This window comes from Ammospiza caudacuta, chromosome 2, assembly GCF_027887145.1.
Source record: "Ammospiza caudacuta isolate bAmmCau1 chromosome 2, bAmmCau1.pri, whole genome shotgun sequence".
Classification (NCBI taxonomy): domain Eukaryota; kingdom Metazoa; phylum Chordata; class Aves; order Passeriformes; family Passerellidae; genus Ammospiza; species Ammospiza caudacuta.
In genome coordinates, this window is record NC_080594.1 from 30,713,950 (window position 1) to 30,741,804 (window position 27,855).

General features: G+C 49.6%; 2 protein-coding genes across 2 annotated transcripts in view; one reads left to right on the forward strand and one right to left on the reverse strand.

The window, feature by feature from the left end:
- Nucleotides 1-4,068, forward strand: part of CTC1 (CST telomere replication complex component 1) — a 16,284-nt gene extending 12,216 nt beyond the window's left edge. Inside the window, exons 17-24 of the mRNA XM_058825506.1 lie at nucleotides 370-470; nucleotides 803-968; nucleotides 1,169-1,249; nucleotides 1,334-1,493; nucleotides 1,956-2,020; nucleotides 2,262-2,424; nucleotides 2,566-2,692; nucleotides 3,626-4,068. Of these exons, the coding sequence (XP_058681489.1) occupies nucleotides 370-470; nucleotides 803-968; nucleotides 1,169-1,249; nucleotides 1,334-1,493; nucleotides 1,956-2,020; nucleotides 2,262-2,424; nucleotides 2,566-2,692; nucleotides 3,626-3,786 (1,024 nt within the window). The 3' untranslated portion in view covers nucleotides 3,787-4,068. The remainder of the gene's footprint in view (nucleotides 1-369; nucleotides 471-802; nucleotides 969-1,168; nucleotides 1,250-1,333; nucleotides 1,494-1,955; nucleotides 2,021-2,261; nucleotides 2,425-2,565; nucleotides 2,693-3,625) is intronic.
- TRIM45 (tripartite motif containing 45) lies at nucleotides 283-27,855 on the reverse strand. The gene is made up of 11 exons (XM_058825553.1): nucleotides 27,530-27,855; nucleotides 24,630-25,363; nucleotides 23,543-23,672; nucleotides 21,668-21,782; nucleotides 21,334-21,460; nucleotides 15,367-15,409; nucleotides 10,254-10,318; nucleotides 8,906-9,253; nucleotides 7,077-7,355; nucleotides 6,237-6,398; nucleotides 283-393 (listed from the first exon to the last, which is right to left on the reverse strand). The coding sequence occupies exons 1-10, from the start codon at nucleotides 27,853-27,855 to the stop codon at nucleotides 6,277-6,279; spliced, it is 2,289 nt and encodes a 762-aa protein (XP_058681536.1). The 3' UTR covers nucleotides 283-393; nucleotides 6,237-6,276.

Consider the following 27,855-nt stretch of genomic DNA (forward strand, 5'->3'; position numbering starts at 1 on the left):
TGGGGTGATATGTATGTACACTGGATTTTTCACCAGTCCTTTATGGAAAACTGTGGGTTTTTTGCTTGGCTTCTTCATCTAATTCAGAAAAACAATTAGGGGTTTAGCAGAGAGGAAGGCTGTAGTGCCTTACTCTTCACCTTCACTGCTGAGCCTGAAGCAGCAGAAAACAAGGTAAAGGGGCCTCTTGTCCCTGGGAGGGGTACGCTGCAGCAAGCTGCCCTCAGTCCAGTAGCTCAGGTGCTCAAGGGCAGGTTCCCCAGAAACTGGGCTTAACCAACAGTGCTCCACCTTTTTGCAGTCTTGAAGTCAGGCCTTCTTCCACTCCCTTTGTCTTCAGGCGGGACAAAAATCCTGGTGTGCTCTCAGTTTCACAGGTTCCCTTGTTTCTTTCTGTGGGGAGATCATGGAGAGGACCTTGTGTGCCTCTCCCAAGAATGAGAAGCCACCTGGCCATCCAAAGCAGACAGGTAAGATTGTGGCAGCCTGTTGAGAAGCAATAGATTGGTTATTCTTTCTGTTTCAGAGAGCCAGTGCACTTGGCTGAGTGTGCCGCTGCATCTGGGAATAGTAGAAGCATGCCAGGATATTGCATCCTGTTGCATGTCAAAGGGCTTGGAAACTGCACACTGTGGATGTGGAGATGGGAATGGGAATGCAGTATCCAGGAAACCTGGGAGGTGGAATGGTGACAGCCTCATCATGATGGGAGGAAGAGCCCCTCTAGCAGGCCCAGCTCAGAGACAGGCCATGCTGCCTGTGTGAGTGAGCTCATGGTCTGTGTGGTTCTGTGCCTCCTCAGAGACTCTGCTGTCCAGGGATCACAGTGTGAAGCTCAGTGTCTCAGCTGCTCCAGGCTCCCCTGTTGTGATGGACATTTACATTACTGCCACCTACCTGCAGCACCTCAGGGGCTTGCTACCTGGAGCCAAGATCCTCTTCCAGAACTTGGAACGCAAGATCTCAAGGTGCTCCTGTCTTTAGAGCCCTGACCTCTTTTACTGTCTTTGAAACCATCTCTTAATCTGATTTCCCACGTGGACTTGTTCAAACCTTCATCTCTCCCAATCCCTTAGCATAAATTATTTTCCTAGCCCAGCCATCCCAAGAAAACTTGAGTGTTTGGTTTCTGTGAGCTCTTTCTGACGTCTGCTCTTTGATATTGCAGATTTTGTAATGTTTATTGCACATACATTGCCTCCAGCTGTGTGAGCATCCTATCTCTGCCAGCCTCTCACCTGCCTTCTAAGTAAGTGTTGGGTCTATTCTCATGGTAGAGTGTCCAAAGAAAGGCTTCTATGTTCCAAGCTTCTCAAATTGCTGTTTCTTCTAGTCCTGCAGGAGAAGCCTCATCCCCCTCACTAGTGTTTCTATCCAGCTTGAGACCTCAGCTGCAAAATGTGGCCCAGGCCCGGATTTTATGCCACTTGTCCTGTGTACTGACTGTGCGCCTGCAATGGATTTGCTCACTTTGCAGCTGCATCTTCAAAGAGGTATTCAAGCTTCCACAAACATAATTTGTGAGAGGTCTTGCAGATTTTTTATTCTCACACATCCTTTGCTACCATGTAGAAGAGAGTTCCTGTCTCGATTGCAAACCCTTTTTCCAGCATCTGAGAAGGACTTGCATATTAGAAAGGGACCTAAGTAATTAGAAGTGTATATCTGATGTCAGGCAGGCTGGCAGCTAGGACTGGGGATGAAATGAGGGCACTGAAGAGGACAATCCTACTCTTTAATGCTCTGCTCTTCCCATGTTTTCTGCTATTTGGGATCAGCACCTTGCAGCAAGGTGATTTTTCTTCCCATATAAATTTTTCCTAGGGCACTCACTGGAAATGCAGTGAAATGCTTTACACTTTTGCCTACTTAATTAGAGAAGGATTAAAATAAGCAGTGGCCCTTCCCCTTCTCACTTACACCCATACACAGCTGTGGCTTTGTTCTTCCTTCAGGGGAGGTGCACCCGACACAATCCTCCATGTCCATCACAAACAGGAGTGAGGCAAGCCAGTGCACGGTAACTGCTGTAGGGATTGGCTGTGGGGAGAGGGGGGAGGAGGGAGCAAATTACACCACAGATAGGAGGGGGAAAATCATATCAGGGATGGGATGTGGACACAACAGCAAAGATGGAGTTATCACATCTTCTGAGAGGTGAACAAACTCTCTGCTGAGATGTGTTTTCTGGGGTGTGGCCCTTGTGAGGGAGCAGGTATTGTCCTGCCCTCCTGATCCCAGCCTGCCTGCTCTCTGCACAGGGTGCTGGTGGAGGATGGAACAGGTGAAGCTGTGGTGCTGTGCAGGAATGAACATGTGGCAGCAGTGCTGGGCCTGAGCCTTCTCGAGTGGGAAGCTGTGCAGAACTGTGTGCAGAGCAGGGGCAGCGTGTGCATTCAGCACGGGGAAGCTCCTGGAGCAGGGGTGAGTGGGCTATTCCAGCAGCAATTGCAGCCTGCTGGGCTCAAGTCTTGGCTGGACAGGATTTCCCTTTGCTCTGGGTGTTGCAGTGCCTCCCTGCCTCCCACTGAACACTCCCTGGCAACACACTCTTTCCTTCCTCAGTGTCTAGAGGAAGCTGAGGATCTTGTTGCTCATTACCTAAGGAGTCTGTGCAGAAGTCCTCTCATATGTCGCCCCATCCTGTTGGATTTCAGCCTAGACAGGAAGCCCTCCAAGATCCTGCAGCCTGGTAAGCAAGTTCTGCTGGCTTTTCTAATATTTAGTGTGGGAAGGAAGGGAGGAGGCATCTCACCAGGCTGGGGAAGGAGAGGTGCCTTCACTGTCCATCATAGCAAGAACTTTGAAGGATTTTCCTGGAATTTTGTATTCTGTAGTGTAGACCTAAGTTGACTAAGTTGTGTCTTAGTAGATCCATGGCTATAAAAATAGAGAAATAATATTATGGAAATTCCTAAAACAACATAGGATAAATTTTTCTACTTCACACAGAAACATTAAACTGTTCTTGAGAAATATTCCCAATCCTTGTCTGGGACAGGAATCTGATCAGCGAGAGTTACTGTGCAGACTTCTCAAATCAAGTGAGTTTTGACTGTAGATGGGACAGCATGTAGGATTGATAGCAGGCCTGGAAATCCTCTCCTGGAAATCAGCACTGAAGTGTTTTGAATTCATGAGTGCTGAGGTCTGAGCTCATGCTGCCACAACTGTGCAGTTGCTGTGTTAAGGGGACATTCTTCACACCAATTCTTCACACTGTTTGCACACGTACCTAGAGCTTAAGTTTGAGTGCAGGTGCTGCAGGGGTTGATTTGCTAAGCTCACCAGAGGATGCTCTGCAGTGGAGACTTTCTGGCTGTCATGTACACTGTAAAGGCAGGTTGCTGATACTGATAGAGGATACAAAGCTCAGAGCATCAGCTCTGTGAGCACACAGTTCACAGCATTCATTTCACAGTGTAGAACGTCTGTTTCCTGCAGGTTGGAGGGATGCTGGCAAAATGCGTTCCTCTGCCTACATCCTGGAGTCATTCACTGTGCTGTCCTTTGAGGTTTGGCAGATGCCAGGCAGCTGCTGCAAGGCGTTCCCTCCCCCAGCTGTGGGCTAGAACAGAGCCAGAGCCCTGTCCTGAGGTGTTCCCATTGTATCCTTCTCCTGCAGCTCCCCTGCAGCTGCGGAATTTTCGCTCCGGTGAAGTGGAGTTCGTGTCACGAGTGGGGCCTCGTCCAAGCCTGCTGTGCCTGAAGGTGGAGGAAGTGGGCCAAGATGCCTTAGGCTACCTGAACAGCCAGAGGATGAGCAGGACATCCAGTTCCTGCTGAGTGGGAGCCACTGCTTAATATCTCTCCCAGTAGGAGAGGAATTATGGAAATACCTACTGTGATCGGGAGCTTTTTAAAGCTCCTTTCAGGGGGAGCACAAGCCTGTGAGCACAGGGTGAAGGGTGCAGTCAAGCAGCTGCTGTGACTTGCGGAATTCCTGAATGGTCACTCTGGGCCATTGTCAGCCAGTGACTCTGGGCTACACTTTGGAAGAGAAATGTTCAGTGCTTCCTATGTGACAGCTCTTGCCTTGGGCCTTGGGCACGCAGTGTGTGCATTTGGTGTGGTAGTATCTACTGAATAAAGGAATGAAAATATTACTTAAAGAACACTGTATCTGTTTTAGTATCTATTTTAGTATTCAGTTTTCCTTGCTGTGTGGTGACCATTAATAAAACTATACAGTTCCCACAGGGTATGGTCTTCTTAACCTAATTGAAATAATTAAAATTACACTTTTGAAGCATCTCCTTCAAGAAAAGAAGGGAAGTGAGTCAGCTGCTGTTTGGAGACTAAATCACAGTGCTAAATGACAAGATTATTTGGGCATTGTTTTGCAGTTTATCAGGAGCAGCCTGAACATGAGGTGGGGCTGGTAAGAAAAGGCAGGCACTGAGCTGTGATACAGGCAGTGGTTTTTCTGAGCATGAGTGAAGTGTCTTCCCTCTCAAGGCTTGCTGTCCACTTCTGAGACCAAAGTGTGAGTGGCACAAGACCTGATAGATGCCACCATTCAGTAACATTGTGAGACTCCATCCTAAAAGGTTGCCAAAATAGCTTAAAGCTGAAGTCTTTGCAAATGTTGCTGTGACAGCCTTACTTTCTGTGAGTGCTTTCTGCAGAACAGAAAAGATTTTACTAAAGCTTCTCTCCACCCTCCAGAAAGAAAGCAAAACAAAACCAAAAAAACCCCAGAATAAACTATCTCAGTCTGAGGAAAATGTTGACTGTAAGTGATAAGACAAAGATTGAAATCTGGTTAAAAAGTGCAACTGAAAGTAGTCCTGTAATATGAATAACACAGTAGCAGAGAGAAATAGATAGGAAGTACCTGATAACACTTATTTAAAAAACAAAAAAGGAAAAATTCAGCTCTATTGTTATATCTGGGTTTAGTAACTTTAATAACTTGAAGCTTCCAGTAGTATCTTACTAGTCTCCTTTTCCTCCTCGTGCTGTATGTTAGTTTTCTGTCTGCTGTCTGCTTATCTGTTCCTCTTTCATTTCACATTACAACTGCAATCATCACTCCTCGTACAGGACTTTAGATGTGGTTTGTCTTTGCCAGGATATTCCAAACCTGCTGGCAGTTTTCTAACCCATTGCTGTTCTGCCATTCACATCTTTTTCAGCAGAGGAGTTTGATTTAAGCACTCCAAGAAGATGAAGGAGGTTAAGTGCCTCTCTTATTTACAGTTTTATTGGTACAGTCAGAGAATCACAAGACAAGAGATGGGTGAATCAAATCTGTTTGGGGGGAATTAAGATTTGCTTGCTTTTAGTACTCTGAAGGAGCTATTCTCAGCTCTATTGCGGGAAACCCTTTTCCTGTTTGTGTCTGACCTTCTGCCCATGATCAAAGCTCTGGTCACTGTGTTAGATCAGACAAGGGAACATACTGATTGTCCTACAATCAGAACTTTTCCTTTATGCAATTCTCCTTATCACATTCCTTGCTCTCTTTGTGAAGCCAGACAAAGTATCCTGTTGTTGGTGTGGGTAAGAAATGATAACACAGGAAAAATCAGCTAATTTCATGTTTGTACTACAGTGTCCTCTGGAACCAGCAGGAACTCCTAAAGCCCTCAGCCCCATAGGGAGGAAAGCCTGAAGTGAGTCCTGCCATCAACGTAGCTGTAATACCTGTGTGGAAGGACAGACGTTTTCCTTTCAGCTGATTTTCTTTAGCTCACCCTTTCACCAGTTTTCCTCCAGGTCCTACCAGCCAAAGCCAAAGCCAATAAACACTGAAGGCAGCTGTCCTGTGCTTTGGCAGTGTAAGCCCTCCTTATTCCAGGTCTGCAGGGAATTGCTCAGGCTGGCAGCTCCCTCTAGCCATGTTCAAGGTGTCTGTAGTATTTACTGGAGAGGCTTGTACCTGTAGCAGGTCTTGTGAGCAGGGAGGGAGAGGAACAAGCCTGTGCTGCCTTGCAGCCATGAACTGCAGCCCAGGTCCAGAGGGTACCCAGGAAAGAAAATGAGGGGACAAGTAAGAGCTGACAGTTGATGGTGCAAGAGAAGGATCTCTGTGGTTGCAGAAAGTGATGGGAGAAGCCTGTGGGAGGGACAAGTCATGTGTCCCACCGAAAGGTGGGGATGGGGAAAAGATGGGCAGAGGGGAAAGACACGCTCTCCCATTCTGGCAGGCTTGAGATAGGTTTGCTCTAGCCAAACTCCGTAAGAGGGCCTCCATATATTGTATGTATATGAGTTTCTCTTCCCAAGCTTACCTGCAGGTCCAGCAGCGTTCCCAATTGCTTTACAGAGGCTTTATGTTGACAGCAGGTACAAGGGAAGCAGAAGCATCCAGTGACAGGCTGGAAAGGAGGATGACACTGACTCTGCATTCAGGTTCACCAGCTGCAAGTTGGTCACCTTTGTAGTGCTGAAATCTGTAGCAGAAGAATTATGAGAGGCTGCCAGAACAGGAACACAGCAGGGAAGGCAAATAAAGTGTGTATTTATTCCTTCCCATTTTTCTGAACATGGATGAAGGTAGACCCTGCCTCTTGTACTGGAGATCAATTGCAATGAAGTCACAGCTGTAGAAGCATTATGGTCCTTCTCATGTAGAACAGGAGAAGATACTCAGAACCTTTGTAAAGCTTGGTTTTCCATGAGTAAAATGGCTTTTAAAATAAAGGGATTGGGCCGGAGTCAGAGGTATTGTCACCAATAACTGCTAAAGGGGCCTGTTGGTTTGGTACACGAATGGGATCTAAGATGACCTGGCTAAAGAAAGTGTCAAAAGATGTGAGGCTTGGTGAGTTGGTTTCGTTTTGGCTAACATTCCAAGCAATACACTCTTTTGAAGTGTGTCCCTCTTTCTGGTTCCCTGGCAGTTCTGTCCCCTAGCCAAGGTGACAATACCACGAGAAGCATATGAGAGAGAAGGAGCAAACACAGACCCTTTCTTTCACCCCAGGGACAGAGAAGTGGTTGGATTAGCCACGCTTTCAGTCCCTTCCTTGCCTGACTCAGCTGCTGCAGGAGCCCCTGGTGCACCAGGAACACTGCTGAAACTCTCCTCTCCCCCGTGCCTGTGGTCTCGGGGTGCTGTCGAGCCCTACCTGTCACTCTGATGTTGGCCACAGCCTTGGCAATGCTGTTTTCAATCACACAGGTGTAGGTGGCATTAGCAGTGATGTTGTGCAGGAGGGAAACCACCTTCACAGTGATGTTTTTGGGGTTCAGCTGGTAGCTGGTGTTGGCAGCGAGGGGCAGGTGCTCCCCAGTGTCACCACAGGCCATCCAGCGCACGGCAGGGCGAGGGAACCAGCGCGGGGCTTCGCACTGCAGCACGTCCTCATGGCTTCCGTGCTCCACCTGCACCACGGGCATGCTGAAGGCTTTGGGAAGGAGGGAAAACAGGGAGACACTCAAAACCAGGCAAGTGATAGGAACTGGGCATGAAATACCCAACTGCATCTACCAGTCCCAGGTATTTCTAGGCAGCACAGCACTGCCTGGAGCCAAGCCAAAAACAGGCTCAGAGCTCTGTACAGGTTGGGCTGTGGGAGGATGAGCACAAGGGATCCAAGGACTCCTAGGACATAGCAGTCCAGCTTGACAGGTTCTGCTAAGGTCATGACACAACTTTAGTGTCTTTTAGTTATTCTTAATGGGAGAATGATGATTTACCCTCTCCGCTCACTGAGAAGGGGGCCTGACATACACCTACAGCTTCACAGAATCGTTAAGGTTGGAAGAGACCTTTAAGATCAACTCCAACTGTTAACCAAGCATAAAGTCCACAACTATACCATAGCCATAAATGCATGTATTTTTATTTTAAATCTCTAGGGATAGTAGGTGACTCCACTACCTCCCTGGGCAGCCTGTTCTAGGGCTTGATAACCCTTTCCATGAGCAAAGTTTTCTTAAATCTAAACTTCCCCTGGGGCAACTTGAAGCCATTTTCTCTCCTGAGCAATCCCCTGAAGACCTGGAATAAGGAGGGTTTACACAGCCAAAGCACAGGAGAGCTGCCTTCAGTATTTGTCCACTTTTATTTTGGGTGGTAGGACCTGGAGGTGAACTGGTGAAAGGGTGAGCTAAAGAAAATCAGCTGAAAGGAACATGTCCATCTTTCCACACAGAACAGGTATTACAGCTGTGCTGGAAATAAAACCCATTACAACATTTCACATGTTCTTTCTAATACCTTTTCTGTGTAGATTACTTTAAACATCCAATCAAGCAACACAAAAGTAGGCAGAGCCACCAGGTTTGAAGGAGGGATAGGGGACCAAGTCCCAGTGGAACATTTGCAACCCTCAGGCTTGAGCCAGAACCCTCTTTCACTTGAAGAGGTCTGAGGGCTTTTCCTCGCCCAATGTGAGCTGTAGGACAGGAATTCTGGCCACAGGGATGAGAGGGAAGGGTGCAATCTGGAAGAGACCTGCAAGGGGTTCATCCCTCAGTCTCAACATGAGGTGACCGCTTGGGAGGTGACTTGTTATTACAGCTAAATTCATCTCACTGGAAGAGGCCAAAGACCTGGTGGTTTTCAGATCTCTCCTGGAGGACTGACTCTTGTAAATATGTAACATTCAGGTATGTATGATATTCAAGGTGTGTTGCTTTGGTAGTAATTTTAAAAAACCGAATACTTCAGAAAAACTGAGAAAAATATATTAAATATGCTACAGTTTTTACTATGCAGCACTTCTGGCTGGAGATACATCCTAATTCTAGAGAGAAAAAGCTACCATGTTATCAAGAGTATAACCTTTTCTGGAACAAGGGTATCAAAAGAGGGGTTAAGGCCATAAATATCCTGTAAAAGCCAGAAATACACCCTACTCAGGGGTGTAGCAGCATCACAAGCACAGGTAGGTTCAACCAAGCCACACTAGCACGTGTTTTGCAGCAGGATTTTGCTCCTTGTAGCCCTCACCTCCTGTCCTGTAGCGCAGCACCGCTGCCCCGCTCCCTCTGGCTGTGGTGACAGAGCACTGGTAGATGCCAGCATCGGAGAGCTGCACATCCCTCAGCTCCAGGGAGGCATTCCCGCCGATCACCTGGTCCGCAAACACGGCCGTGCGGCCCTGAAATGATGGATCCTGCTCTTGCAGGTGGTCCTTCCCTCCCTTAAACTCGTGAACCAGCCCAACTACTCCCTCCTTGGCCCACTGGATTGCAATGCTGTCCATCTGGATGTCGGGCTCGAAAGAGCAGCCCAGGATGCTGCGCTGGCCAATGTTCCCCAGAGACGTCAGCGCCGTCACACTGATGGAGTGTTTTCCTGCAAGGAGAGAGCAAGGAGGCTGGAGAAAGGTGAGGCAGCACGCCTGGAGAAAGGCCAGGCTGCCCTGTGGCTGTCATGGAGCAAGCCCGAGGCTGAACAGTCACTGGCACACAGCAAGGCCTCCAGTGGCTGCCACCAGTGCTGCTGGTAGAGGCCAGCTCCCATGGATTGTATGCCATGAAAAAGCATAGGAGTGTTTCTGTAGCAAAAGAGTGCTTCAAAAAGCAGCTCTTCTTACTTGTTTGAGAAGAGTTCACATGGTATTTTCTTTTTTACTTATATGTATCAGCGATTTTTCTCTTTGCAGCTGCCAGAAAAGCGTGAATTTTATGTCTTTTCTTAGTCAAGACTTCCCTTTATGCAATATAAATGTGATTGGAAGGCATAATGATGGCAGAGAAATAGCAGCCTCTTTCCCCCTTACTGAAATCCAAATATTTTTCTTTCATTTAAGAAAAGTGAGCATCTGAAATCCTAAACTGCAAGCCTGAGAATTTCCAGAGCCAGGCCCTCTTCCCCATGCAGCCCTTCCCTACCCATCCTCACTCAGCACATTCCAAGGAAGCTGCATTTTGGCCAACACCAAAACAACACATTTGTGTTGGCTCTGAGGGTCCTGGGAAAGGCGCTCCATCTTGGCAGATGCTCTCTGATTTCACAATAAATCATCTCACATCATCTCCTCCTATCCAGGAGAAGGAGCAGAGAATGTGCAGGACTTTATGTGTAGGTTTGGGGTTCCAAGCCCAAGGGAATTTCAGCTGCACTGAATTTCACCACTACACCTCCAGCAGCACAGACTGCACTACCCCTACCTAGCCTTTGTTAAAGGATGGTGGGCGACACTTCCACACATGATCACACCTCAGCCTGTGCACGGGATGGATACACAGAGGTAGAGGCAGGGCAGAAGTTCATAATCCCACCAGTCCCACTGCAGGAAATCTTTGGTAGTTGCTTTGGTAGTAATTTTAAAAAACCGAATGCTGTCACACACCTGAGACACCAAAACCAATGATCAGGGCGATCACTGCAGCCAGGATGACAATGACTGTAGTCATGCTGTTGGGGAAAAAGGAAAGGACAGCATTAGCACAGAGCCCATCTCCTTCACAGCCCATGCCATACTGTCCATCTGCAGAGCTGCCTGCAGGAAGGAGGGGGAGGCAGGTGAGCCACAGACCCACAATGAGGTGGATGGGTAAAGCACATCACCACAATAGGCATGAACATTCAGCTGAGCAGCCCTTGTCACCAACAGTGGGGGACCATGTGGCAGGAGACCCAGGCCTTTGAGAGCAGGCAGCTGGCCCCAGGGCAGGATGCTTCTCTCTGCCCTCCCAGGTGCATAAGCAAGTCAGGCAGTCCCTGCTGGTGCTTGTGAGTGACCAGGGAGTGAGCAAAGCCCCTGAGCCCAGGAGACACCAGGTACAAGACAAGGAATGTGCAGGAGGGATCAGGAAACAGGGCCTTTTTTTTTTGAGCTGGCTGGATTTGGGATGCTCCATGTGGGGATGGGTAATGGGCTGTTGAATGAGAGACTGAAGAGGAGAGGGCCACATGCCAAGCCACACAGGTGAAGCAGCCATGCCAGAGGAGAAGAAAGGCAGCATGCCATGGATCAGCACAGCTCCAGCCTTGCCAAGCACAGCCTCTCTGGCACAGCCCAGCTTGGCTGACCCAGAAGCACAGCTGGCTATGGACTCCCACCACAGCCAGTGGAGCTGTCATGTGGTCACAGGCACATTTCCCTGTGGAGTGAAGGGTTGTGGCAGCAAACTTAGCTCCCAGCCAGAGCAAGCCCTCAAGCAGATCCCCACAAAACCCACAGGTACATCCTGTGAGTGCCCAGCAGTCTCACAGAGACTCCTCACTGTGAGAGGAGAAGCCCAGAGAGCTGCAGGCTGTGAGAGGTCACAGCCCTTCTGCCCACACAAACCCAGCTGCTCTGCCTCAGCAGCATTTACTGGTTTGCAGCACACTTTGCCAACACAAAGCTGATGGCCAGCCTCCTGCAGGACAGTCCATCATGTCCCTACAGCCATGGACTCCTCCCACCACTGATGTGTGCCTGCATCTGTGACTTGCTCAGTTGCCACAGATGCCACGATCACAGGGCTGATATGGAACTCCAGAGAATCATACCATGTGAACAAGCCTCTCCCATAGGGAGCAGCAGGGAAGGGAGAAAGGCAAGAGGGAATAGAGAAAAAGGGAGATGTTGCAGACTTGTTTGACCTCCCACTGTCTCCCTTGCATCCTCATCTTTAAAGACAGTGGGAAATTGTCTGAAGAAGCCCAGTTTGCACATGCTCAGAAGAGATCAGAACTCTGTATTTCACCAAAATATGTGGTACCTCCAGATAAGGGCTCACACAAATCCATTTACACATTCACATCCATACCAAGCTCTGCCTAGATGCCCTCGGAGCTGGGAGTTGTCATGTTTGGCTTCTTCCCCATTGTCAGCAGCTTTCAGCCATGGCTGGGATGAACAGCAGTTCCCCTCCTAATCCCTCAAGGTGGATCACAGCTGACTCTACTAGGAAAAAAGCCATGGATATCATCCAGCCATGGGCACCAGGCAGCTGGGGACCCAGGCACTGCCTCCCCCAGGGGCCTGCAGGATGGGGACTTTGATGGCTCCTGTGGATGCTGATGTGTGACAGCTTTCAGCAAAGCCTCGCCATGTCCCACGGGGCTCAATCCTGAGTCACTCAAGGTCCCAGCCAGGCCCACCGTGGGACATTCTGTGGTTTCCTGTTCTGGGGAAGATGCCAAGTGTTTCATGTACACTGAATAACACCCATCTTCTTGAGGAGCTCTACCAATTTCCACTCTGGGAGTTGATCCCAGAGTGAGATAGTTGCTATAAACTCAGCCAAGGTTGTCATGACAAGCCTCAGTTCTCACACCTGGGAATCACAAAGCAAGAAGCAGCCACACTGTGCTGACTCACAACAGTTGTGATTCATCTTTATCCCCTTATCTTACAATCCTTCTTCCCAAGGACAGGCAGAGAAGAAATTGCTCTGCATTGAGGGATGCTGCCAGAGGGTTACAGTAAATGCTAGGAGGTATGGCAGAGAGATGAGTAGCCAGGATGTCCTCCTGTCCAGTCCCTGAATGCTTCAAGTGCCACCACACTTGCCTCTGGTCCTTGAAAGGACCCTCTGGCCTGAACACCATCTCTTCCCTCCCACTCATCTGTCCGAAACTATCCTCAGCTTACTCACAGACAAACACAAACAAGCACAAACAGGCCACACCAATGCCTTTGTCCTGTGCAGGTGCCACCTGCCCCCATGGCTGCAAAGCATTGCTGGCTTTACACCCAGAGAGCAGCTACCCACCCTGCTCCAGAGCACCCACACGGCTGATTGGAAAAGCTGCTCCTTTGTCACAGGGGGAATGGCAATTTTGGGTGTACAGATGCCACTGCCCGCTTCAACATCCCTTGTGAGGGACAAGAAAAAATTAGTCCCTCTGGAACTTCCTCTGCAGAAACTGCAAGATGCAGGAATCACAAGATCCTTACAAACATTTGCTGTGTGCCCACCATGTGTAATGAGTAGATCTGGCATGCAGAGTGAATGAGAGGAACCTGACCTGGCCACAGGCTGGTGGTAGCTGTGTCTTGCAGCACTCCAGTTCAAGCACTCCTAGCAAAAAGCAATTTTCTGTGCATCAGCACCCCTGGTACCTCCAGTGTTTTAAAGGCATAGAAACAGACTGATGTGGGTGGCTGAGGCTGCACCAGTCGGAGCCCTGACACCACCCTCAGTTCCCAGTGCCCATTTGGCAGCCTGTGGGATGCTGCTCTGTGCCTCCTACCCTATTTTCCATAGTCTTGTGCCTCACCAGTCAAACTTGGAATCAAATTTGGCATTAAATGGATCCATTCATTCCCTGTCTGAATGCTGCTGATCACAGCCCAGGGACAGGAAGAGGCTCACAGCCTGGCTGGGATAGGCAACAGTCCTAATTCTCCAGTTCTCTAGCTCCACTTGGACTAAGTTTTCCCTCAGGAATGAGCTTAGAGGGTCAAAAGAACTGGAAGATTAGGATATTGAGGGTCCCTTGCCTTCCTCATTATAGCAAAGTTTACTGTGGAAAAGAAATGGCAGTGGTAACCCAAAACAAAAGGGTTTCTATTCCAATATGCAGCTGATGATTGCAGAACCCAACTTTCTTCAGCACTTCAGGGAGTTTTGTTGTTGTTGTTTTTGTTGGAAATTTTTTGGTTTTGGTTTTGTTTCCTTGGCTGGTTTTGTTTTTTTCCTGAAATCAGCAGAAATCTCCCACTGCTTCTCTGAAACTTCCTGGAAAATTCACCCCCCTCTGTGGTCTGTTTCTGCATTTCAGGATTAGCCTGAAAAGCAAATGTCCCTAAAAGAAGCTCGCTTTTCCCAGTAAACTGCTGCTGCTTGGCAGGGCAGGCAGAGGCTCTGCAGAGCAGCAGGAAGGTTTTCACAGCAGCAAGGTACAGATGAGCATTTTTCCACACCCATCAGTTATTTCATTTCCCTGACGAAGGCTGGCTGGGCTGCCTCTTGAGAATAACAGAGCTGGTTATTGTGTGCATTCCAGACACATGAGGAAAGCAGTGCCCAGGGAATATTTACACTCTGTGTCTACAGGCAACCTCACTTCTGCCCGTGAAAAGGTGCAGATCTGTCAGGAGTTTAGTTCAAGCATGGCTTAAAGAAAAAGGCCATGAAGGCATACAGTGAGAGAAAAGTAAAAGGTAGTTGCAAAGCAGTTCCAAAAGCAGTTCCCAGCCTGATTTCTATAAACAATTAGACTCTCTCAGGCATCACTTTGTAAACAATAAGGTTCTCAGGCAGTCTTCCCATAACAAGTGTAACACCCTCTCTGGGAAAAGATGGCACCCTGGGAACAGATATGGAAGTTTTGGGAACCTTTCATATCACAGTGGGAACACTGGTTTTGTTTTGTGTAAACAATTAACGGTATTGTAAAACAAAAGGAGTGGTTAGAGTTTTCTCTGTTAGCCTATCATAAACCTGGATTTTGGAATATGCATGAAATTAATTAACACTGTTATTTAAAGTGACTGATCGATCAATAAATCGGAGTTCGATGCATTAAAGGATGGTCGTCTCCCTTTCACTTCAACACAGATCATATTGCTATTTAGTGCTTCCTTGATGCCCCATGTGGCAAGGCTCATGTGTGAGGTCTCTTCTGTTCACACATGGCCTGTCCTTCTCCCCACTGCTGCTCCACTCCAGTGGGACAGATACTGGTAACAGCTGAAAGCTTCTTCACAGAATAAATGCCAGCAGGACTGTCCCACACTGGAACCTCTGTCTCCATCCAGCCTGGGAAGTTCACACCTGGGATGGAAAGACACAGCTTGTTGCTGTCTCTGTTCAAGCAGTGAGGTTTAGATGAAAGCTCAGTCCATGTTCACTAGAGGATGAAAAATTTGCCCTTTCATCCATCTGGCAGGGGTTATTTTCAACTAATCAGGAGATAAGGATGCGAGGTAGATATTTTCATGGCTTCTTTTTCCAACTTTAGTTCACCAGCACTCAGTCAATAGCTCCAAAGGAAATGGGGTAATTGAAATGAGAGCCACAAAACACTTTGAGAATGTCTTCCCAGCTCTTAATCCTGCAAGGAAACTTCTGGAGGACAGTTTCTTCCTCCCCACAGCAAGCTGATGTGATGGAAACACAAGCAACTGTCTGAGGACCAGCAGAAGAAGGGTACCTTCCTCAAGCCATTGAACCCCCAAAATACAACAGAAGGAATACACCCTTCCTCAAGTGTTGCCACCCCAATCTACCACAGGATTCAGCCCTGGGATAGCAAATTCTAGCAAGTGCAGAGTTCTAGGACATGCATCTCCATCTTGACTACAGCTGCTGACTGCACATGGGTGTCTGATACATACATGGCCTTACAAATTGTATAAAACAAGCTGTACTGGTATTTAAGTAGCTTGAGTGAGTGCAGTACAGTCAAGCTGCAAAGAACTGCTCTCTTGAGAGCTCCTGGCAGCAGGGTGATACATCCCAAGAGTCTGAAAAGCACAATTCCCTCCCTTCCCTCTACCAAAGGAAGTGCAGATAGTACCATACCTCCAGAAAATGGCCTGGCCTTGGGATGTCATGGTCACAGCATCTGCGGAGACAAGTCAAACACCAGGAGCCTGAAGGTCCCACACTGTTCAGCACAGCCCCTGCCTGTTTCATGATACATCCTCCCAAGCTGTCCTGCTTAAATAACTGCACGCAGCTAAGGAGGGATGAGCCCAGGCACGGAACCCTCAGGAATGAGGAAACTCTGAGCATCTCAACTCCCCCCATGCCCAGGGCAGTCATAGGCAGGGAGGCCTGGTTAGACACTGGGGCAACAGGAGAGACCTCCTACACACCCATTTGAGAAACATGTCTTATTTAAGACAAAAAATGTTACAGCTTGTGGCTGGTAGCCAGCTAACCCTGGGGTTAGAGCGCACAAGTGTCCCAGGAGACCTGCAGCTTGGGGCTGCGTCATGACCAGGACCAGCTCAGGTCTCCCTACAAAAAGGTCCAACCACTTACCTGGCACTGGGCAGAGAGGTCCCACCTGAGGGTCCCCCTCCTGGCCCCATACACACTTTTGAGTTTCCCGTGCCTCTCTGTGCTGTGCTAAGAGGCTCCTACGAGCTCAGCAGTGCTCTCAGAGCCACACAGGTTTGGGAGCAGCCCCTGTTCTGACTGCTGTTTAATCCCACTGAACTCCCTCTGGCCAAACCACCTCTCACCCTCCCCCAAGGCAAGCTCCTGCTGCTCTTAGGTCTGCCAGGGTGGTGCACTTTGGGGAAAGGAGAGAAACTGGCACCTGCAAGGCCCTCCAAGTCTTTGCTTCTGGGCTTGGTCTCATATGAGGCTGGGGGCAGGATGAGCATCTCTTGGGCTGAGAAGGGCAGAGAGGTTGTGAAAGAGAAGGGAAGGCAGCTTGCACCACCATGTTCTGTTTCCTGAAAGGGAACCTGCGTATCCTGACATCTACATCTGGACTGTGTTCTGGGGAGGATGGGAAAAAGGGGATTTTTTACAGTCTGTAGCTATCTCCAGCAAATTTGGATGGTTAGTGGGAGTGAACAGCTCTCCCATGCAGAGCTGAGGATGCCCACAGGAACTGGGAACAGTCCAGCATCTAAAAAACCAAACTACTTTGTCTGGAATAACCAGAAGTTATAATCAAGACCAATTAATACTGGTCAGTGGTGATAATCAGAAAAAATATCATGATTGTTTGTCAGCATCCTGCTGATTATTAAGCCTTTCATAATTTAGCAGTACAGTACAAGAAGCTAAGAATAGCTCTAGGCCACAGTGGCCCGGTGGGAAATTGAGAAATATCCTGTTGCCCTCAGTGACACTTGATTAATGGCTGAGGTGACACCAGATTTACAGCTGCGTGTGCAGACAAGGTGTCCCCTTTCCACTCCAGTTGACTCCAGGTCAGCCACAGCACACCCCATTGCACAGTCAACAACCAGGTTACTTCCACATTGGAAAAACATGTCTGCTTCTCGGGCACAGGCAGCTCCAGCAGGACCAGGGCCAGTCCCGTTCCCCAGGGCAACACCACATTCATTCTGAGCAGATCCTACTGGAGCCTACTCCTGTCTGTATGCTCATACTGCAAAAAAAGCCCAAGTGGTTGGGATACTTCCCAAAGAAACCAAGGGTTTGTGACATGATCTGCCCAGCTCTTACCAATCTTGAATTTATTAGCAAATCCAGCCAAATATGACAGCAGGATCTGGTCCCACATGCTCTGTGAGAGCTGGTGAGCACCTGGGACACATCAGCTGCCTTCACTGAGGAGAAGGCAACAGCAGGCACAAAGTGCTACCAGCTTTGCTGGGCCCAGCAGCTGCTGGTACCCTACAGAAGAGTTCCCTGCTTATGGGAAATTCACACCTCATTTCAGCATCACTGGAATGCTGCAAAAGCTATTGGTGAAGGAGAAGATGGAGTTGTGGCAAGCTCACCATTAGCCAAGTTTGACAGAGCATTCCACAGAGGTGTAGGCAACCAGTAAGCTGAAAGCGATGAAAGCTTTTCTTGGGGTTTGACCCAAAATGTAGGACATTCTTCCAGCTTTATGATCCCACATCTGTAACAATGATGTCAAGAGATGCTTGAGAAGTACCACAAATGAGAACACTAGTGATCTGGAAGGAGGAGAACTTGACACTGCCTTATTGGCAATACCTGTCCTCAGCCTCACCTGCCTGTGAAGGGAAGCTGGGAGCAGCAGCACTCAGAACAAGCCCTCACTTCTCAAAAGAGGGGTGCTGAGCCACCCTGGGCTGCAAACACACAAAGTCCTCCACATTGCATGTGGATCTGTCCCGACATGGCATTCCCTTTAGGTGGTGCATCCCTGTGAAGCGCCTTCTGCTGTGGGAAAAAGAAGAAGCCCATCCGAGCCAGAATCTGCTCTGCTCCTGACATCTTCTGGGACAAAATAGACACTGATGGTACAGGTGCAGTCGAGTCACCAGCGCGCTTTGGCTCTCAAAGGAGAGATACCTCAGCCTGACCCTGACTCTGCAAGCACCGTACATGGAGGCTTTCAGGTTCCAGGCATCCTTCCAGCTTTACCATAGTGTCTTGTTCTTCATGGTTTCTCTTCCAGCTACACTGTTTTCTTTATTGAGGCAGTAAATTCCCTTCTCTTGACTCTGAAAGCCCCTCCTCATGTTCATTTTTTCCCCAAATTTTGGAGACAAGCAATTTTATCAAGAGCTTTTGTCCTGGGAAAAGAAAAATATCAGTATCTACCAGTGCAGCCCTGTCAGCACTGCATTCATGTCTGTCTTGAAAATACCTTTATTATCTCAAGGACCAGCTGGACAGAAACAACATCATATAGCCCAGCAGACTAACTACACTTCCTAATGCACCTCCTGACCCAGATGTTTACCAACACAGCACTGGAAGCCTATCTGGGAATGAATGTTGGGGCCCAATGTCAGACTCCAGCAGATCATTTGTAAAGTGCTCTGAACTATAAAGACTGAGGCTGCTGTCAAATAATGGAAGAACAATCCGACCTAGCCCCCCCCACAAAATTACAAAGGTCATTAAATGTCTTTTATCAAGATTGGTTCAAGTTACCCTCATGCACAACCAACACCAAGCTCACAGTGGTAGCTGGCCAATGCTTCCTAATCCCTGGGACCAACTGGGCCTTCGAGTCTAATAGGAAGAAAAAATCAATACCAGGGCCTGACCCAAGCTGTCCAAAAACTGCTCTGCCCATATCAGATGGAGAGCTGCAGTTCAATGAAGGGTTTAAATTTCATTGGTGTAATTCTGATAAACAGCTTCTTGGCAAACATCAGCGACAGGGTGTGTAAGGGATACCTAACACAAAGAGAAAACACATTCCTCTGTCTGAGAGGACTAAGATGTTTTTAGTCAGAAATTATGTGCCTAGAAGGTAGCGCTGTCCTTATGTGTTCCCTCTGCAAGTAAGCATGGAGGCTCTGAGAAAAAACTACACACCTAAGGGGTGGGGGAAAAGAATTGGAAAGACACAAAAAATTATGCATTTTGGTTTACATCACATTCTGCACTGAGCATTGACTGTACATAGCAAGGATGAGAAGGAGTTACTATTTGTTCCATTAATGGCTAACTCAAACTAAACTTTTGCTTTGAAATTTCAGACTCAGCAACCTTAAATTGCCTAACTTGGAGATTTAAACTGTCTAGCCTTCCCTGACTGTTTGACAGGGAAACTTTCTGGATGATTTATGGAAAGCTATAAACAGCATTTGCATAAGGATATCTATCTCCTTGGCTGAGAAGAAGTTCCAAAACTGGCTTTGTAAGAGGAACAAACAACAAATGGGAGACTTCTAAGGCTGAGCAAACAAACACAGTGCAGGTTTCTACTATTTACAAGCCAGCTGTCCTAACGCAGAATGCAAGACCCAGTCCTTGCTGTTGACAGCATTCCTCTCCCTCCCTGAGCTCCCAGCAGTGGGACCTTTGTGCCCAGCTCCTCGGGCAGAATTAGGAGGCCCTAGCCACACACACCTACTGGCAAGGTTACCCTCAGGGCAGTGGTGATCCCAGCCTCAATGACAGAAATGTGTTTTCTAAAGGAAGGTCTGCTTCACCCAGGCAAGCAGATGGCAGCAGGGTGGCAATTCCCCTTCCAGGGAAATGCCTCTTCTTCCTCATCACAGATTTCCCCAGCTATGGGTTGGTAAATGCCTTGTCAAGGTTGCACAAGCCAAATCCAGGAGTTTTGCTGTGTTCCATCTCCTGTGCTCCAGCTCTGGACAGATAATTGGACCTTGTGTCTGTGAGTCCTACTGGTGCTCAGACTGCACCCAGATCTTCCCTTGGTGAGCTGGGCACTCTCCTGGCTCCCCCACCACCCCCAGCAGCACCGTGTCCCACATCATCTCCATGGAGAACAAACAGGCCAGGTGAATGATACTCTGATTGCTGCTCCTATCAGTGCCAGGAGGTTTTCTGGGCCCTCCTGCAGATACATTACTGACTCACCTTGCCTGTACTTTGCAGGCAGGGTATAATGAGACTACAGTATACCCAGAGGAAAGGTAGGAGTTGCAAACAAAGAGCAGCTCCCAGAAGCTTGACTGTGCAATGTGCACACATCCAAGGCTGGAATCCAGATGCATATTCAACAGGGAGGCAGAAGCCCTATTCAGGTTGCCAAGCCCTTCCAAGGCATGATGACAAACCCTTTGGAATGAGCAGCTTTAACCTCATCAAGAAGGACAGCAGAGGCTGTTGACCCTGCAGAATAGGACACATCTTGACCCTGCTGTGAGGTTACTGCTCAGAATGAGTTTCCCCTTAGAGCATGTCCTCACAGGCCACAAGTCCTCAGAAGTGTAGGCAGCAGTACAATTCCCAGAATTTGTTCATATTTGAGCACAAAAATAACTTTGCATACACACCACTTGGTGGAACATAAGGCACAGTTTTTATTTTCCCTCATCCCGCCTCTCTCAACTCACACCCATCATGCTGTTTGCTGGCAGCAAGGCTGTGGCAGGGATCGATCATATGGATCCTCATGGATCATCTGTGCTCCTGGAGCAGCCAGCAGCAGTGCCCTGCACTCCCAGGAGCTCACCTGGCTGCTCAGAGTGCCACTGTCCTGAGCAAACTCCTCTGTGAGGTGTCACTGGGGGGCCCACACAAACACTCTGAGCTCTCCTTCACTTGTCCACAGCATGACCAGTGGTGGCAGCCAGGGTGACCTTTGTGTCCATGGCCACAGCCTTGGTACCCACCTGCAAGAGAAGAGGCACCAAAGTGGGCCAGAAAATCTCAGTGTGGTATAGGCTTTGGCCCCAGGACTTCTCTAAAGTGTGCTGATGAGAATGCAGCATATTCAAAGCCAAAATTGCCAGGACCCCATAAATAAAGAACAACTCAATAGCTGGGGAAAGCTGATGATTTCCATTCCCTTGCCTGTTGAATACAGCAAGACATGGGCATCCAGAACCCCATGCCAACTGCTTGTGGCTATGGCCAAAGATACAGATCAAGCACAGAAAAAGGAAGAGGTTAGTTCTATCCTAAAAACACACAAAACACATGATGACACATGCAGGTGAAGCACAGGGAAGATGGTTGGGATTAAACAAGCAAGGGAGTGGAACTCTTGTCCTAAACACGGACTAAGGCTTCTCCAGAGCTGGTCACTGTGTGACACAGCCCACAAGCTCCCAACATGTCCGCACTGGAACAGGAACACTGCAGGTGCAATGCTGCTCAGCCTCACTCAGAAGGGCTGAAAGGCTGAGGTGCCCTGCCCCACCTCCTGCACAGCTGGCTCAGGTCCCTGACTATGGGATGTGCCATAAAGCCCCTCTGTGTGTCCTGCTGCATCTCTCCCTGCTGCAGTCACCCCACCAGAACAGGTGTACCCACAGTCCACCACATTCCTGGTGCATGTCCAAGGTGGGAGTTGGCTGAGAGTATCTCCTCACACCTCCATCCACTAGGGAGGACCAGTGCAGCAAATCCTCCTGGTGCCAGCAGCTGAGCACCCACCTGGCATGGTGCCACCACAGGCACAGCGAGCGGCTTTCTGGCCTCCACTGGAGCAGAAGGTGCAGCAGTGAAACACCCCCTGGTGCTCCCGGAACTTGGGCTTCACTGTCAGAGTGAAGGGAGAGCCCTGCAGGGGACAAGCAAACAGAGAGATGCTGTCAGATGTGTCTGCATTCCCAGACACCATCTGGGTGACCCTGTCAGTCACAGATCACTAAGCTCAGCCTTGAACTGCTACAGGGTAGAAATAATCCTTAGACAGATTTGAAACAAATGCCTAAGAAAAGAAAAGTAGGTACAGAAGAAGCAGTGCAAGAGAAACAAGAAATGCTACCTGCACATGTTGCCCTTTCACACAGACGCAGACAGCATACAAGCCTGGCTCCTCAGGGCTGTAGGAAATACAGTAGGTCCCATCACCATTATCACACACTGTTGGCTTGACTGCACTGTGAACAGTGGAGAGAAACCCAAGAGGTCAGTGACTGGCAGAAAATTGCTTTAAATGTAAACCAGAGTTTGGCCTAGAGTGGCTTTCACACACCCCTGCTGCTGGAAGCTGCAATTACCATACAAAGGAAGTCACACAAAGCCAGTTGCTCTGCAAGGATTTGTAGCAACCTGCACACCGAAAGGCAGAAGATGACACATAGCACACTTACAACTCAGACAGTCTCATCAGATAAGAGCCCACAGAAATGGGGTAAATTCACAGCCCCAGCAAGCAGCTACCTACAGAAAAACCTATTAAGAAGATATGATATAATAGGGTAAGATTGAACCACTTTAAACACTATCCCAACTGCACTGACCCAACTCTTCCCTTCAACAATGAGGAGTTCTAGGTCCCTGCTGGTAAACTCTCCCTTTTCCTAGTGAAGCTCCTTGTGTTTCACAGGGAATTCTGGTGAACAGAGTGCTAGAGAGAAAGCCTCAGCTGGTTACTCGAGGATAAATTGCCTGCTCCACAGGAAGATGGAAAACTTTTCACAGACAATTATCAGGCAGCTCTGCACAGAGGAAGGTGTTCTTGCTAATCCCTGCTAATTAGTCTCCCGGGCCCCATGACATGACAGTTTATAATCTGTATTCCCCACCCCCAACACTTCACATCAATACAGCTGCCTACATAATTTCCTGCCATGAACTGTGTGGTGATACCTCATGCTCTTCTGCAGCTGTTGTGCATCAAAGCAAAGCCAGACAGCTTTCAGCAACCCATGCAGCAAGTGCATGCAGCCAAGACAAGAAACAGAGTTAATGTGGCCACAGCGACCTCTACCCCATCAAGAGAAATCCAGAAATCCCTGGGGCATGCACCTTCCTACATTATGGGTGCACTTATGGAAAAAAGGTGCATTGGAACAATACATGATGCTCTATTGATAAGCATCTGTGCAGCCAGCACTGCCTCTGTGTGCTTTGTCAACACAGCAAAGGGTTTTAGCATCCTGTCCCTTTTTTTCATCAGGTCATCCCATCATGAGTGTTCCTGGAACAAATTAATGCTGGCATCTGGTTCCAGCTACTATAAAACAATAGATGTTTTTCTTAAGAACTAACGCCCAACTGGGTCTGCTTTTATGCCTGGCTACTCTTTAGTGACAAGTGTTTGGAAACAGTTATAATTTTTTTCTGGTTGGTCATTTTCCTTGTGGAAACACTGAGGAGCTCAAGTGCAGCCTTTCCTGGTTTTGCCAGAAAACCTTCAAACATGTTACAGTATTCAATGCTTGCAACTACAGGAAAAAGAACTAAAGCACAACACAGATTCTTTCTCCAGAACATGAAGAAGGCACTTCCATCAGCTGTCAGAGGTTCGTGGTGCTGGTGAACTGACTGACTTGTGATTGCCATACAGGGGTTGCAATCACTTACACTGATTAGGCTTTAACAAAAGCAGGAGCCCCAGGTGTCTGCTGGGAGCAGTGAGAAGGAACAACAGCAACACACACAAGGAGAGTTGAATCCTTTAAGAAGCTCAGATCACTCAAAGACTTAATACAAATCTCTGTCAGCAAATCTCAGCAATCACTGTCCAGCCAAACACAACCACTAGGAAGCAGTGTGGGAAAAAGAGTAGTGCCTTTTCCTCTACAGATTCTGACCCACATGCTGAAAGACACACCCCCACCCACCTAAGCAAGCAGGGAGCCAGGATAAGGGAGCAGAAAGGCTAAGCCAGGGATTTCCTGTGTGAGATACCCACCAGTGGCTCTTGTCCCTGTGGGTGATGGTGACGCGCACAGCCTCTCCTCCCCGCCCCAAGCGCTCCCCCGCAGTGTCCCTGCACAGCAGGGTAAAGCCACTCAGCTGGCTCTGACGGGCACTGTGGAGATCTGGGGAAAAACAAACACCAAACCAGAAAGAAACAGAACTTCAAAGGATTCGAGTCAAGCCATCACTGCCACCTCCCACCTATTTTGCAGAGTTGTAGCTCCATCAGAGCACAGCCAGGACTTTGCTTCCAGGTTTTACAGCTCCTTCCACACACAGGGAAAAGTCAACACAACTCTGGGTATCAGGAGAGAGTGGGAGCCATGGGTTCTGAGAGATGTCTGGCAGGTTTAGCCCAGAGATCTGCACAGACCATTGGGGTGTTTTTGTCTGTCACTCTAAGCCCAGCTGGCACCTTCCCAGAAGGTCTCAAGATGCTCCATGCAACCCAGAGGAAAAAGGACCAGCCCCACTGTGCCCCAGAGAACTCAACACCCACACTTTGGCATGGAAGGGACTGAACAAGCTCTGGGTCTGTCTCATCTGCCCTGCACAGACCATTACTGACCACAGCTGGCTGTGCTCTGTGGGATGGGCTGAACATTATCTGTTTGCTGGCCCAGCTCCAAGTCCTTAGTGAGCAAATACCCATAAAACCATCAAGGTATTGCCAGGTACTCCTATAGCCATCTCAGCAGAAGCTGGAATGTAAAAACTTAATCAGCCACAAAGGGGATCTGCCTGGGCTCATGCTGCAGAACAGCCTGGAGCACCAGCAAAGCATCACCTCCTGCTACTGCAGGTGCCATTCCCACCCCCTGAGTGAGCCCTCCTCATGTCTCAGCCCCATGCTGAGGCTGCTGATGTTGTGGAGGGTAGTGCCCTGTGCTCTGCACACCTGGATGAGAAAAGCTGCCTGGTTCCCTGCCCAGCACAGCTCCCATAGGCAGGCAGCTCAGTGTCTGCACAGCAGGGAGCCAACAGTGCCAGAAGCTGCACACCATGTGGGTACAGAGAGCAGAGGGGTGACTTCAGGGAGCAGTGCACTCCCACTCAGCTGCTGTACAGCACCCCATTACCTTCCCCATGCAGGGTACATCTGGCTGGATCGACCACTTTATTGAGAATGGCCCCAAAAACTTCATAGCCACAGCACTGCCCTGCCCTCTCGTGGGGGGAGAAGTGGATCCTGTCATCCACGCTGGGGTGGGTGCTGTAGGCAACGCTGTTGAGCTGTGTCAGACGGCTGGACACCACCCCTTTGGAGACCAGGATCTCCACATCTGAGCCGCTCGTCAGGAGGTGCTCCGTGAACTCCACGCCTGTCCTCATGTCCAGCAGCAGCTGCTGCAGCTGCGCCTTCTGCAAGTGCAGCAGGTTTTCCTTCTGCACCTTCAAGTCCTCCAGCTGCTTCAGCAGCCGGTCCCGGTGCTCCTCAATGGCTTTCACGTAGCCCCTGGCAAAGAGGCAGATCTCCGCGGCCACTGCCTCTGCGCGGCTGCGGACAGCGCCGCCCATCTCATCGACCTGGCTCAGCACATCCTCCAGGGTGTCCAAGTGCCGCCGGCTGCTCTGCAGCAGCTCCCGCAGGGCGTCCCCGTGCCGGTGGATGACATTGCTGGCGAAGTCACAGGGGTGCTGGCGGTGCCTGCCCAGCACGCAGTCCCGGCACACGGGCTGGTCACACTGCTCGCAGAACAGCTGCAGCTCCTCCGTGGGATGGGAGGGGCACAGGAGAGGCTTCCCGGCCTGGCTGCAATCCTTGGTGCTCTCCAGCTCTGTCACAGCATGGGAGGCCGTTTTCTTCTGTCTCCTAGGCAGGAGCAAACACCAATCACTTTATGCATGTTGGACACAAAACACAACAACTGAGACCTTTTGCAAACGCCTATTTGCAACGGGCTGCAAGTCACAGTGTGCACTGCTCCCTCCTGTCTCCACTGAAATTCCCTGAAAGGACTTGTGCTCCCAAGAACCAGGCTCCACACAAAGGAGGAGCTCGTTAGGGGCTGCTCCCAAGCTTCCAGAGTCCCCCTGAGTGCATGGTCAGCCCGGATTTCAGACACAAGGCAAATGAGCTCTGATATCCCTTAGGGGAAAATCTCATTCAGGCCACTGCCAGAAGACAGTCAAACAGTCAAACATTTAATGTTCCAAAAGTCAAACCTGGCTTCCTTCTGCTTGCCAGGTTAGGTTCTGCTCAGAAGAGACCAAAGATGGGACACAAAGAACCTGTTATACCCCAGACATCTACCATGTCACAGGGCAGCACTAGAATATTTCCATTCTTTGCTATTTTGGACACTGGGGGTTAGTTTTTGAGAAGGATGTAAAACCCTCCTCTCCTAATTTGTCTCCTGCACTAATGACTTGTGGCAGTGCAATGGGAGCTCCAAGCCATAACCAAAGACACTCCAAGGACCAAGCTCTGCAGAGTTGCTCTGGAAACACAAAGCAACCTCACCACAGGCTCTTATGCTTCTCCTTTTGCTTCCCACTAACCTCCCTTAGATGCAGCACATTTTCAAAGCCTTCCAGTGTTGTGTGACTTCAGTCTAAGATCTCTCTCACTTGTTCCCAGGAGCACAACCATGGCACTCAGAACCATAGAAACCTTCCCTACACACCAGGAAATCCTTTCAAAATGGTTTTCCTTAGCCCTCTGACATCAACTAAAACAAGTGAGTCTGTAGATGCCAGTGGGGTGAAAAAATGATAGCCGTAAATACTTTAGGAAGAGGGTCACTCACAGGGACAAATTTTCTGCTGCTTTCTCTCTTCTGAAGTTATCTCTGGCAGAGCAGCAGGCTGCTATTCAAGGTCTCTTATCACTCTTCAGCAGCTCCACGGGGTATGAGGCATTAGCTAATCAGAATGGTATGCTGAAAATTACACCCGGAGTAGAAAGGTAACTAAGAGCCTAAACTATTTTCCCCACAGGCACCACTATGTGCAGGGGGGCAGGGCAGGAGGAATATGTCTCAGTTCCTTCTGGGGAAAGAATTTGCTAATCAAGCCGAAAGGAGTAGCAAACATGGAGGGAACAGGCTGAGTTGCTTAACCCAGGCTGAGGCTTCCCTGGCTTGTGCTGTTGGGTGTTTTTCTGACCCTGCCTGTCACCTCCTTGCTTCAGAAAGCCGTTCAGGCTTTACATCACTTTCCGTCTTTAGTGCCTTTTGTCCTCTGAGAGATTGCCTGGCTTACAGGCCTCTGCATCCCTCCCCTCTTTGACTCCTAACTCTGCTGCAATTACCTCTTGTTTCTGCAATAATTCTACAACATGCGTCAGGCAAGCACACAGGTTGATCATCAGCAGGTAGCAACCACACTAGGCAGGACTTCCACAGGACTTTCACTTTGCCTAAGCGCGCCTTTACACACAGACACAGTAAATGGTCCTGCAGGTGGAGAGAGGCAGAGCAGCAACTTAACATTCCCCTTTTCCTTTGGGAGATGTGTCTTCCCTTTGGGAGATGTGTCTTTTCCAAGGCAGGACAGTACAGCATGTGAGGCTCTTGTCCTGCTGGTACCTGCCCATACCCCTGCCTGTAGCCCAGTGACACTAAACTGAGGTGCTATCCAGCATGTGGACACCACTACAGGCAAAAGGTGGCTTGATTTTGGACTCAGTGGCCAATAACATGGCTGATGGACCTATTCCTGGGAAGTTCAAGAAGTGTTTGAACAACACTCACAGGCTCATGAAATCCCTGGGGCTGTCTTGGGCCAGGACTTGGACTCCATGATCCTTGGGGGTCCCTTCCAGCTCCAGACATTGTATGATTCCATGCTAGCAGCTTGCTCATCCCCACCCGTGTACAGAGCATCCCTGCGGACATCCTCAGGCCAGGGGTTGTGAGCAGTGGGCAACAGCCGGGAGACACGCCAATTCTTGCTCCGGCTCGCCCTGAGCGGGTCCGTGCCCGCTGCGCCCTCCCTCAGCCGCGTGTCCCGCTGTCCCCGTCCCGCCGCCGCTCACCTGTGCGCCCGGCAGCAGAAGCGGCACAGGCGGAGGCCGCAGGTCAGGCACCGCCCGGCCGCCGCCCCGTCGGCGCAGAGGTCGCACCCGGCGGCGGCCCGGCCGCGGCTCCGGGCCAGGCAGTCGGGGGGGAGCTGCCCCACGCCGCCGGCCGGCAGCGACAGCTCGGCGTCGCACACCGGGCACAGGACGGGGCGGGCGGCGCCCGGCGGCCCCTCCGGCGGCCCGAGCCGGCGCAGGCAGGGCTCGCACAGCGAGTGCAGGCAGGGCAGCAGCCGCGGCGAGGCGCAGGGCTGGGCGCACTGCGGGCAGCGCGGCCCCGACAT

What these genes read in the sequence shown, in the direction of transcription:
- TRIM45 (XM_058825553.1), bottom strand. Translation starts at nt 27,855, where the DNA reads ATGTCGGGGCCGCGCTGCCCGCAGTGCGCCCAGCCCTGCGCCTCGCCG. An exon ending in ATGTACCCTGCATGGGGAAG is followed by an intron (nt 23,673 to 24,629) that starts GTAATGGGGTGC and finishes GTTTTTCCCCAG; the next exon opens with ATCTCCACAGTGCCCGTCAG. An exon ending in GCTGCGCTACAGGACAGGAG is followed by an intron (nt 7,356 to 8,905) that starts GTGAGGGCTACA and finishes TCCTTCCCAAAG; the next exon opens with CCTTCAGCATGCCCGTGGTG.